The 13,675-nt window shown below is 43.3% G+C and overlaps 1 protein-coding gene across 2 annotated transcripts in view; it reads right to left on the bottom strand.

Moving 5' to 3' along the window:
* The window catches only part of WDR25 (WD repeat domain 25), a 148,014-nt gene that overhangs the window by 25,243 nt on the left and 109,096 nt on the right, over positions 1–13,675 (bottom strand). For both annotated transcript variants that reach the window (XM_054969965.1, XM_054969966.1), the window contains exon 4: positions 12,230–12,360. In XM_054969965.1, the coding sequence (XP_054825940.1) occupies positions 12,230–12,360 (131 nt within the window). The remainder of the gene's footprint in view (positions 1–12,229; positions 12,361–13,675) is intronic.

A 13,675-nucleotide genomic window follows, 5' to 3' on the forward strand; every position in this document is an offset into this window, starting at 1 on the left:
AGTCAGGATGCTGGACTAGATGGACCACTGGCCTAATCCAGCAGAACTCTTCTTCTGTTCAAGTGAGATAATAGGGGCAGGGAGAAAAATGAGGTTGTTGCTGACTCTTTGACTGAGGCCTGGCCTAACAAGCAACAGAACGAGGAGGCAGAATGCTCATACCGCTTCAGTCTGTGAGGAAAGTCTCACACAGTGCCCCCCCCCACATAAAAGTTCCCTACAAATAAAAAATTAAGCACATTGGAATGAAAGTTTTTAGCCTAGCCCTTTGCATGCCGTGCTGGTTTTCCATTTACAGGGAATTATTAAAGTCGGGAAGATGTAAACCCAGTCAGGAGCCGTGCAGGCTAAGCTACCCCTCAGCACTTTGTCACCTTAATCGGCTGCATTCGGAGACGTGGCCTCAATAGAGAGCGCAGAAAGGTGCTTAAAGCTTACGCTGGAATTAAAAAGAAAACGTTTGTTGTTAAGATGTCACAAGACTCCTGTTTATTTGTGTTGATACTACTGCTACTGCTCCAGAACTGCAAGTATGCAAGACTCTTCTGGGTATGACATGAGGATCCGCCCTCCAGGGCCATTCTTCCCTTTTCGTTCATGGACACAGGGGTAAGAGCATTTGCTCAACACAGCCCTCCAGCTTTGTCCCATACTCATATATCCATGCTAACTTTTCCTGGCACATTCCTCCCTCCTACCTTTTCCTACCTTCACAACCACAGAACATTAAATTGTGACATCCCGTCTTAATTTTTTTATGGTAAACCGCAAAATATCATCTATTTTATTCATTTACTTCATTTAAACCCTGCCTTTCTTCCCAATGGGGGCCCAAAGGGGCTTCTATTGTGATCTTCACTCTCATGCTTTTTAACCTGGCACGTAATTTTCCTCCCCTCCATTCTATCCTCATAACAACCCTCTAAGGTAGGTTAGGCTGAATGTGTGTGACTGTTCCATTGTATAAAATCCAATGATCCCATCTGCCACTTCCAGTGGCCAGTCTGGTCCTTGCAGTTTTCTGATGGAAAGACAGGCCCTTGGCAGGCTATAATCCAAATCTGTGTGGCTCATCTTCTAAAAGGTAGGCATTTCATCTCCTTCAGATGCTATAATGCTTCCTAATGCTGTTACAGCTTCATACTTATTTATGCACTGCCAGTTATCTTTTATGAATTTCAAGGAAAATTTAACAAAGATGTCGACTGAGATAAATCCACTCTGACAAACCAAAACGATTCTTGGAAAACATCTAAGGAAGAAAAGGCACTGATTTTTTTTCCCCCTCTGTCTTGTTTTTTTCAAGTGTTACCAGCCTCTGAGAGGCGATTTGCTCACAATATCATGTTTTTGTTCATTTTAAATGGGGGGAAAAACTGAAAGATAAGAAGCAGCTTTGCCCAAGGAGCACAATGTAGTGAAACTGGGCTTTATCTTCTATTATAAGCTTATAAAGCAGCAAAGGCACAGAAGAGCATTAGAGAGTTTTCCCTCCGAAAAAATAGCTAAACACTTCTATAAAGGGCCGGTCTGATTTGCAGAACACAATTTGCATACATTTCCTGAATGTTCTGGGATTTCAGCAGAGTTCATATCTGCAATGACAACTGGTATATAGCCAAAGCCCTGAAGTACTTACAGTCCCCCAAGAGGTCTCTTCAGTTCAGTATGGTTTGGCATTTTCATGTGGCATAATGCAACTCTGGGACTCTTAAGAAATCACAGTTTGCTTTGCAAAAAAAAAAAATCGTTCAACAGTGGCAAATTGAAAACAGCACATAAATACTTTCAACTTCTGTATGAAATCCATCATGTTTTGTTTATGCATCACACTGTAGACTTGACCTTCTGCCACTTTATCTTAACAGCAAAAGACAAGATAGGTCACTCATGACCACATACTTAAAGGATAACCTCTGCAGGTAAGAATCCATAAACCAGCTTCAGTCCTCCCAAACATTTCTCCTCTCTGTACATTTGTCATGAACCAGCCTCAGCCTGTCACCCTACCACCAGCCGTTGAGTCCTCCTTGGAGGACGAGGAGCTGGCAGAGGTGGCCTCTGCACCAGAGGAGCCTGCACCAGAATCAGCCACGGCACCAGAAGAACCCTTCTGGAATACAGCCAGGGACATCTGGGGAAGCTGTTGGGGGTGAGGGCTCATGCAGAGCGGAGGAGAGATCAGCTCCCGAGAAACAGAGGAATAGGGCAAGGGTGGCTGTTTGGGAAAGATGCAGGAGTGCTCACTTGCAAGCGCAGCACCGGATGGGACTGCCCTCCAAGAGCAAGGCACTGCAATCAGAGGAAGAGGGAACACCGGCACCTCGCCCACTTAACTAGAGCAGCATATAAGAAGAGAACGTTGAGCAGGGCTCAATGCGGAAGCAGCCTAGCTCACCATTCCCTGTGACCTGAGCCTTGCTTGTGCCTGGAAGCTCTTGACCCCACCCTGTGCCTTGCTCCGCCTTGGACTTGGCTTACATCCTCAGCTTGACTCCTAGCTTTGCACTCATCTGCCTTGTTATTGGACTGCTCTGCCTGTGTTTTGACTTGGACCATTGGATTTGCTTTTGGACTGCCTTACTCATGTATGAACTTGGACTGCATGACTACTCATAAACTGCTTCGCCTGCCAACTGCACCAACCCCAGCTTGTACCAGCACCTAGCCTCTGAGCACGACATCCTTCCTCTAAGGTGAACAGAACATCAGAGCCCAACTGGACCAAACCAGAGGTTCAACAGCCTGTTTTACACAATAGTTGACCGCTTGCCCTGGTGGATGAAAAAAGAGGGCATAGAGGGAAAGGTCCTCCTAGCATTAGCTGGGATTCAGAAGTCTGCTGCCTCTATGGAGAGCCCCTTCACTTACCATAGATAATAGCCATTGATGGACCTCTCCTCCATGAATCTGTCCCCTGTTAAAGCCATCTGTGGCCACAGCCATTACTATGTCCACTGGCAGCAAATTCCACAGTTTAATTACTCACTGAACAATTACTCATCCTAATCAGATTTGCCTCAACTAGATTACGAGCTGGGGGAAAGAAGAGTGGCAGAAGCCCTATTCCTTTAACATTTCCAGAGGAAATGAGGACCACTGTAAATACTGGAAATGTTTCAAAAATGCTGCAAACCAGTCCTTTTTTTCTTTTATGGAAACTGTGTTTAATGTTTCTTAGGATCGGTGGTCACAGTTTTAATGCTATTATGGGGGGGGTCTACATTTGCTTCTTATTTTACTAGCTACTTAGAGTACGTTTATGAAGAAAAAAGGAGAATATAAATATAAAGGTATTACTGTCCTACCAGACCCCATGGCACAGGGCCATGGATTTCTGAGGCCTCTCTGGGGATGAAGCCTATTTTATGTAACACAACACCAATGATGCTGCTGAATAAATGGTCAATACAGCTAGACAGAATTACAGCTAAAGAATTTTTTCTTCATAATATTCAAATCTATTCTGCTGCAAGCGACATATACCAGAATTCACACAACTCATTTGGCACTGGGTATAGGAATAGAAGTTAAAATGCTAGAGTGTTAAACACCAACGACATAAGAAGCAGTTATCTGACAAAATTAGCAATTATCTGGACTGGAATGTAAATTTGCTTTGCCCATTATGCATGCACGCTCACATTAAAAGCCAAATGTTATCTCTCTCAGAAGTTCTTAAATTAGTTTGCAACACAAAACGAGAAATTCTGTGGGGGCACAGAACGTGCTTTCATGTTAAGTCTATTTAAAGCTTATTGTGGATATGAGTCGTAGCTTCACCAAAAGAAGTACCGCCAATGGAATTTTAGAGATCTGCATTTTAGGGTTCTACAATTCAGTGGGCAAATGTTGGGTAAGGGGAAGAAGCTGCATGATCTCTGAGTTTGTCTGACCAGGTCTGGAAAGCTCTTAAAACAGAAACGTTCAGGGAATGCACAGCTTCAAGGGCTTCACATCCAGCTTTTAAAAAACCTCTCTGCAAGCATTTTCTTGGATCTGTTGCAGCTGCAAATAATGTCTATGGCACAGGCTAAAGACAGGCTTACAATGCCACTGAAGTTAATGGGGCTTATCAGGGCTTTTTTTCTGGGAAAAGAGGTGGTAGACTGCAGAATGACGTCACTTTGGGTCAGCTGGAACAAGGGGGGAGTTTTTTAAAGTTTAAATTGCTCTCAGTGAAAATAGTCACATGGCCAATGGCCCCGCCCCCTGATATCCAGACAGAGGGGAGTTTAGATTGCCCTCCACACCACCAAGCGGCACGGAGGGCAATCTAAACTCCCCTCTGTCTGGAGATCAGGGGGCGGGGCCACCAGCCATGTGACCATTTTCAAGAGGTGCTGGAACTCCATTCCACCACGTTCCTGCTGAAAAAAAGTCCAGGGGCTTATCAAGATTAAGCTGTTTAGGACTGCACCATTAAACTAGCAGCATATTCTGTATATGTTTTGTATTTGTGAGTTGATTTAGAACTCTGGATTTAAAAACAAGCTCCCCCCCCCCGGAGTGTCCAGTTGTGATGATGGTAAAAGACAATCCCACTTACAATGGGGAATCTGCCTATCCTTACTTGAAAGTATGCTTACATGCTTTAGAAAAGAAAAAAATATACTTTACAAGAAAAATAAAAGCAAGCAAGGAAAAATCTCTTGGGGACATGAGGAACAGAATAATAACACAAGATGCTGAAAAAAGGACAGCATATGAAGGGCCAGTAAACTGACCAGTCAAATGTTATAAAATATCATGTGGTATTATTTTTTTAAAAAATAATGGGTTGGATCCTGCAAAAAATTTCCACTGATGGGAGGGTGTGTGTGTTGTTTTCACCACATTTTCTCTCTTGCAGCAGATCTCTGGTTCCCTCCCATACTATTTCTGGGGGGGGGGGGTCCCTCATCTCCCAGTCCAACTTTTTGGGGACATGTTGGGCTGCAGGAGTAGGGAGATGGAGAACTCGAACTCCTTTCCATCAGCAGAAATTTTCAATGGGATCCAACCCATTATATTCCATCTGTCTCTTCTAATATTAACAACAACAACAACCATGGCCATTTCCACATGTCTCCCCCTCCTCAAAAATAGCGCAAAACTTACAGAACAACGTGCCTTCATGGCGCAATTTTCTATCATGACATTGCTTCGTGGCATGTTTTCTGACGTCATTGCGCCATGAAGCAAAGTCATGTCGGGAAATTGCGCCATGAGGGCGTCGTTCCATAAGTTTTGCGCTATTTTTCAGGAGGGGGAGAAGACATGTGGAAACAGCCAATAGTGCACTTATATACTGCCCTTCTGGACAGATTAGTGCCACACTCAGAGTGGTGAACAAAGTCAGTGTTATTATTATCCCCACAAGACAGCTGGGGAGTTGGGGCTGAGGGGGTCGCTATAAGTCAGCTATGACTTGAGGGCACTCTCTATCATACCTAACAGTACAGTTCGATGCAGAGTTACTCCAGTTGATTTCACGGGGCTTAAGTCAGAGTAATCTTACACAGGATGACATTGTAACATGTTAAGACCTTCAAAGATTCATTACGTTTTTAAAAGAAAGTTTAATTTCATTTTCCCCAACACTTAACTATTTTTTAAAAAATAATTAACTTAAAGATGGCTTTGGAAATACCTTGTGTTCTGTTCTAACAAAATTAAAGGTTGGATCCTATGACCCCTTTCTGCTAGGCTGAATCCTATTACTCTCTTCTACTAAGTCTTCCTTCAGCAGAGAAAGATTTCTAATAGACAAAGATTTCTAATGGACAAAGGTCAGCTGAGAAAGATTTTCTAATGGACAAAAGTTTCTTCTGATGAAAAAAAAGTCATTCTTTGTTGAAGGAAGTCTTTCTCATTCGTGGAAGGGAGGGAGTCATAGAATCCAACTCTGAGGACTTAAAAAGTAAAGATGGAGCAAGAGCAGAGTAATATGGTTCCTAGAACTAGGGCTCATTTTGAGAGGGAACATGCAGGAACGCAGTTCCAGTAGTTCCCCAAAGAGGTCATGTCAGGTGGCCCCACCCACCTGACTCTCGGCCATTTTGGGCCTGTTTCGGCCTGGATTGGGGCTGAAAAGGCCCAGATCAAGCCTCTGACAGGTGGTGGATCACTCTTCCGCTCAGCAGAGGCCCAATCCTGACCATTTTGGGCCCATTTTGGGCCATTTTCAGCCCCTTTTTGCCATTTTGGACCCAATTTCAGCCCTGAATGGCCAGTATTGGGTCCAAAACAGCCAGGATAGGTGATGTCAGGGGGTGTGGTATATGCAAATCAGGTATGCTAATGACACATTTCCAGTGATGTCAAGGGGCGTGGCATATGCTAATGAGTTATGCTAATGAGTTCCTCCCGTTTTTTTTCTACGAAATAACCCCTGCCTAGAACCCACTTGAGCCAGCATTCTAGCCACAGCATTCTATACTGACTGAAGCTTCTGGACAGTTTTCAAGGGCATCCCCACATAGGGAGCATTTCAGTATGATGCTACCAGGGTATGTATTACAGTGGCAAGATCTTTCTTGCCCAGGAAGGACTGCAGCTGGCTCATCAGCCAAAGCAGGTGAAAGGCATCCATGGCAACCACAGCCACTTGTTTATTCAACAGGAGGTCTGGGTCCAGCAGCACCCCCAGGCTACAAACCTGCTCCTTTAGGGGAAGGGGAAGCCGATCTAGAGATATCCCATTTTCTGGGTCAAACCTTCCCCCTACCAGTGGCACTTCCACTCCAAAACTGCCTCTAGGCACTGTTCACAGTTTCCACAGCCTCCCTGGGATCTGCTGGAAGCATGAGATAGAGCTGAGTGTCATCAGCATATCGGTGACAAATCAGACTGAATCTCTAGATGACTTCTCCCAGCAGCTTTACATAGATGTTGAAGAGCATGAGGGACAAGATGGAACCTTGGGGCACCCCACAGGTCAAAGGGCAGAGCAGAATTCCCCCAACTCCACACTCTGAAACCTACCCTCGAGGTGGGACTGGAACCACTGCAGAAGAGTGCCCCCCAGTCCCAACTTGAAAGGCGGTCCATAAGGACACCATGATTGATGGTATCTAAAGCCATTGAGAGGTCCAGGAGAAATAACAAGATCGCACTCTCCCCATCCGTCTCCTGGCACACGTCATTCATCAGGCTGTTTCAATCCAACCATGCCTGAAACCAGACTGGAATGGATCTAGAACCAATGAGTTGAAATTAAATCCAAAGATGGTTGTTGTGGATTTTCCAGGCTGTATTGCCGTGGTCTTGGCATTGTAGTTCCTGACGTTTCGCCAGCAGCTGTGGCTGGCATCTTCAGAGGTGTAGCACCAAAAGACAGAGATCTCTCAGTGTCACAGTCTCAGTGTCTCTCAGTGTCACAGAGAGATCTCTGTCTTTTGGTGCTACACCTCTGAAGATGCCAGTCACAGCTGCTGGCGAAACGTCAGGAACTACAATGCCAAGACCACGGCTATACAGCCCGGAAAATCCAAAACAACCATCGTTCTCTGGCTGTGAAAGCCTTCAAAAGTAAATCCAAAGAGTTTTCAACTAAACATTAGGAAGAACTTCCTCACAGTTAGAGAAGTCCCTCAGTGGAACAGGCTTACTCGGTAGGTGGTGGGCTCTCCTTCTCTGGAGTTTTTTAAGCAGAGACTAGATGGCCATCTGACAGCAATGCTGATTCTGTGAACATAGGCATATCATGAGAGGGAGGGTAGGAAGAGTTGCATCAGTACTTAGTTCTCATGGCCCTTTCTTACATGCCCTGGGTAATACAGGCTGCCACTTTGGGGTCAGGAAGCAATTTTCTCCAGGCCAGTTTGGCTAGGGATCCGGATGGTGTTTTGCCATCTTCTGGGCATGAGGCAGGGGTCACTTGGGGGGGGGGAAGTAGTTGTGCATTTCCTGCATTGTGCAGGGGGTTGGACTAGATGACCCTGGAGATCCCTTCCAACTTTATGATTCTAAACAATCCGCTTCATTCAGAAATCCCTGGAGCTGGCCAGCCAACACTAGTTCAGTTACTTTGTTCAAGAATGCTACATTTGAGACTGGACAGTAGTTATTCAGGTCTCCTGGGTCCACAGTAGGTTTCTTTAGAAGTGAATACAACACAGCCTTCTTCAAGGCAGGGTGACCATTCCCTCTCTCAGGGAGGCATTTCCTGTCTCCTGGGCCCAGTCTGGCAGCACCACCCCCTCCAGCAGCTTTAAGAAGCCAAGAGGGGCACAGGTTGTACAAGCAGGTCTCAAGTTTCCAAGAATCCTGTCCATATTCTCTGAGCCAAGCTACAAGTGATGCCTGACACAGGTTGGACACTTGTCAGCTTCCCTCAAGTTTTGATGGGAAATGTAGGCATCCTGGTTTTGCAGCTGTAATGGGAGAGCCAAGCTGTAAAACCAGGATGCCTACATTTCCCATCAAAACTTGAGGGAAGCTGACAAGTGTCCAACCTGTGTAAGGCGTCACTTGTAGCTTGGCTCTAAGACTATATAAAGTGAAAGGTATCCCACACAACTGGACAAACTGGCATCCTGGGACCATCCAATCCTGTTGCTGCTAATGTAGAACCCAAGTTAGAATGGGAAGTGGGAGATTTTATCCACAAAGTGCTTCTTTGACCAGTGAATTGACCAATTTTTTAATCAGTCAAACCGGCAACCTTAATCTAACCCTAGTCTAACAAAATATAAGTGTATTCCAGGCAATGTTAAGAGTATTAAATGTTCTACTGGCTGCAATGGGGAAATTAAGCATGTCCTTTTAATTTTTCCCCAGTGAAAATGGGACTTTGAAGTGCTTAACTTGGCCAGATGGTGCCACACATGGATTTTTAAATTAAATTTTGAATTATTTCTTAAAAATCAATGAGAAATAAAAGAAGGAAAGATATATTGTGAAGAATGATGTTTAATCTTGCTGCAGCTATTAAATTTTAGAAGATAGCTGTAGTATTCCAGTGCTCAGTCAATGACAACCAAGGATTTATAGTCCATTCTTTAAAAAAAAAACTATGCCTTAGTAATCAAAATTCTGTACCATGAAATGTCAGATTCCATGACCTGTATAAATCATGCAAATTGACCCAATTTGCAGAATTTATTCTGGTTTTTGTCATCTCAGGAGGGCAAGAAGATAAGCGTATCCTATGACTTCTGGATTTCAGCAGGTCTTGGCTACTTAAGCATATGTTTGCAGTGATAAGGACTAGAAACTTGTCCTTTTCTTAAACAAAGGAGGAAGCTCAGGTGCTCATAAAGCTGATGTCCATATTCTGTGCTTTTTCCTTCTTTGTGGCAGAATCATAGTATTCGCATACTCCTGATGATAAGAGTTTGAGTTTTGCCAGTAAAACAAGTGAAGGCTTGCATATAACAAAGAGAAAATATCTGGGGTGGGGAGTACTGTTTCACCCACGCAAATATCAACCGCTCTTCTGAGCTGAACGATGTGGAAAGATTTGGAAGTGCAATTTAGACAAAACATGATCAAAGCTGCAATTGATGTATGAGGGATTGGAAAATACCATGGCTCTTGTGACAAACTAAGAAGAAAGGCGCAATCAAAAAAGCATAGGTTGTATAGAAATGCCAGGTGTCATCCTCATAACTGGATGCAAGTGGGAAGCAATCCCCAGCGGTCTCTTCCAGCTAAGAATAAATCGAGCCTATTGCGACCGTCAAAATTACAATACACAAGAATGAACACTTTTTTTATCCGACCTCAGCAGTGACCATAACGATGCACAAATGGAAAGAAAATGGAGAGACAGGAAAATATGTGTACTGCTTTGCACAGTCTTAGTATGAAGGTAAATGAAACTCTGAAAACAAATCTGTATTGAAATATCCTAACCTACAGGAATGCAGGAATTAGATATATCAGCAAGCACGCTGTTTCAAAAAAAGAAAGCCAGCGTAAAATATAGCTGATTACATTTCTGTACTGTTTATAAAATGTTCCATTATGCTGCAGCGGAAGGCTTGCAGCAATTGGAGCAAATCCATGAGCATCGCACAGGTTGAACTCCCCCAACCCGTGAGCTGTAAGCCAAAGTTCTCTTCGCAACATTTTGATGTTCCCACATAACTTGGATTAGTTCTTCCAAGAATAATGAAGACTGTGAGAAATCAGACTACATAATCATAATTAATTTGGATTCTTAAGCTTTAAAAAATCCCGAAGAGCTGATCACTCAACAGGCAAATAGACTTTAGGGTCAATAGGCTACACTTTCCAAGATACCCACTTTTAAAACTTGACACACATTTATGGTTTAGCATGCAATGAACTTAGGAAGCTGCCTTATACTATAGTTGACAGAAATTTCAGAATACATGCATAGAATAGTCACAGTTTCCCTTTAATAAAGAGATCTCTGGAAATAAACACATAGAGTTGGATCCAGCTAGCTTTTCCAATGATTCTCATTCAATTCCTCTTTCAGCTACAGCCCTCCTCCCATATGGCTTTTATACACGTATGCCTGAAGATTTACAGCATAGCCTTTTGGGGTGGTTGAAAGGAATTTCTCCTTCCTTTTTCACTAGCAGAAAAAAATGGTGGGTTCCAACCCAGTACCTATATAACGGAAAGAAAGTTGAGATTGACTGCTATGGACTCACGGTTCTAAAGATAATCTTTGAAGAAGTTGTAGCAGTGGTATTAAACAAGGTAAGAACGATAAATGTTGAACATGCAACTACTGTTGACTCCATCAAAGCGTGGCATATATTTACATATTTTGCTTGCAGTTATGCAGGGCTTCTCAGGAATCAGGGCTGTCTGGTCCCCTGGGAGCCAATCTTGGGGATGGGGGGATACTTACCTTGTGCACGCTCCCATGTCACCAAAAAATACATCATTTCTGGCATCATGAGGTTGTGCCGGGGGGGGGGGGTGATTCTGTAAAAATTGGGCCCAATTTTGGGGGGTGCTTTTTAGAGAACCAGCCCCCATCATGACCTGTTGCTTCTAAGCCATGCCAGACATAACGTCATTTTCAGTCATTATGGCCGCACACACAAACCCATTTTGGCTGTGTGTCTCTTGAGAGGAGACCACACGTTTGACCAGTTCCCTGCACCTTTCCCTCCCACCAGCCAGGTGAGTGGGGTGGCAACCCTATCAGGAACACCCAGCTGTGGCAGGCAGGCTAAGCAGTGGCTAGGAGCAAGGAACCTGTAAACAGCTTCCTGACCAGTTCAAATGGAAGATTTGCGCCTTGTGGTTCAGGCAGCGCTGATTGCATCACTCTGTGCTGGCAAAAAAAAATCTCTGGTCCGTAGTTCATACTTCATAAGTTACTTTTCACCTTTGGTCCTGTTCATAATGTGATACGGATTACTCTTGGTGCCACTCCCATGTAAACAAGAACTGCTGCGTGCACTTGAACCACACCAGCAGAGTCTGAGAGTCCTACCCTTTGGACTTCCAGACAACAAAATTTATCCGGTGGCTTGGTACCTGCGCAGTGTCAATGGAAGGCACTGGCGGAGACAGATGTTTCCTGCCTTCTCCTAGCATCTACCATTGAGTAGCAAGAAGGTGGGTGGGCACTGCAGGACACGCAACGATTTTTAAAAACCATGCCACATTGGAGACTGCAGTGAGGAAGAAGAAATGCACAGAACTGCCTTCCCCAGCAGTCATTTCTAACCCTGGGAAGGTAGAGGGCAAAATGGCCGTCTTCTCCCTTTTCTGTCACAGCAACCCCCCAACAAGGCAGCCACCTGCTGATTTGCATGGCTATTAGCTCACGTGGGTCCTAAGTCCCAAGGGATCAACTTCCCCTACCCCCAGCAGTCCATTCCAAGCCAGAGAAACAAGAGGAAAGATGCATTCATCACTGACAAGTTGCTAGATCAAATCCATTCTATAGCCTTAAAAAACAGATTCTTATAAGAAGATAAAAAGACAGTTACTTTTGAAAATCTATAGTTCCTTATTGCCTCTGTTGGCCAACATAATATACCTCCGAAAATTTGCACATTGACTGAGGATATTACAGCTTTTTAAATGGGTTTTTAAACCAATTTTTATCCTTTTCTGTTCCCATTTTTAGAGTACAATATGGACAGTAGCTATTCAGTTTTACAAGACAAAGCAAGAATGATTGGCAAAGTCACATTTCCGTGCTGTTTTAACAGAAAATGCCAATTATCTTCTCCAAAATGGCATCATTCATTACCTACCGTTGCTTCATTATCAAGTGAGTAAAAAGACAGTTTTGTTTTCTTTTTACCTTGCACATCCTTATGTCCCAGGCTTTAACTTCTGGACTAAATCCTCCACAAATAAAAACATTTGGATCAGCAGGGTGAAACTTCAGGGTGCCAATTCGAAATTCACTCCTAGCAGTAAATACTTGTGCTCCTGCAATAAAGACAGAAGAGAATAATGAGGGTTAATTTTTTTTAAGAAGAAGAAGAAATAATTTGCAGTTCTACAAATTTTACTTCTGTACTTGATGTAGTAATTAAGCCCACCAAAAGTTTTTCTAGAATAGCAAAATAAATATGAGAACTGACTGATCCTGGCATGCACCATATACGACAGTCTGAATTTTACCCACTGAAATTAATGGGACACACCTGCTCCTCAAAGGCTTGCATAATGTGTGTTCAGAGAAAAATGTTACAAATATTTCTGAACTCTCTGGCCTAACTATGGTTAGGAGATGAGGAACTTCTGTTTCTCCTTCCCCTACCTTATATGAATTCTAACAGCCTTTCCTTTTTCAGAGCTGACTGCAATAATATTAACCACTGTGTTTAAGTCCAACCAGGGTTTACTGCTTCTAGCTATGACTGCAAAATTTGGTTTGAAGCTAATGATGGTTAGCATTAACATTGGCGTAGAAATTAGGGAAATACGGGAAAGGTAATGGAGGAGGGAGTTTGTATGAGAGGACAGAAAGTAAAAGAAAATGAAATGCCCTCTTATGTCTGAACTGAGCCTTCATAATAACGCCCCAGTTGTAGGACGTTCTCAGCCCAAGAGATTAAAGAAAATAAAAACGTATGCATATTTTGAGGGCTGCAGGTAAAGTTTATTAAAAATGCCAGACCTAACTAAAGCTATCAATATCCGAGTCACATTCCGAAAAATTCTCTATAGATGGTATCTCACACCTCTTAAATTACATTATATCAATCCATCATACGACCCCCATTGTTGGCATGGTTGTAATCAGATCGGATCCTATTTCCACTGTTGGTGGTCGTGTCCACTAATAGCCCAATATTGGCTAAAAATACTTAAAATGATCACCAAAATCACAAGTTACTGTGTTCCACTATGCCCTAAAATTATCCTCCTCAACTTGTGGGAAGACCCAGAGATCCCGGCCATACGAAAAGAGCTTATTTCAATTATGCTGGTAGATGCCAAAGCCATCATTTCGAAATTTTGGAAAGCAAAAGCTCTACCGCCCATTCACTCCTGGATTAATAAATTATGGGAATATTTTATTATGGACAAAATAACTGAGCGTATTACCCTCTCAGAAAATCCATACTTCCGCTCAGATCTTTTTGAAAAATGGCAACCGTTCATGGAATTCATGCAACAAAATGATAGAATACTACAACTAGTTCCTGACAATCTTAGAGTTATAGCAATATATTAGCCACCAAATACTGTTGTACACGCCTTCTCATTTATGTAAAGCACTCACTTCAACGGTATT

This window comes from Eublepharis macularius, chromosome 2 (genome assembly GCF_028583425.1).
Source record: "Eublepharis macularius isolate TG4126 chromosome 2, MPM_Emac_v1.0, whole genome shotgun sequence".
Lineage (NCBI taxonomy): Eukaryota > Metazoa > Chordata > Lepidosauria > Squamata > Eublepharidae > Eublepharis > Eublepharis macularius.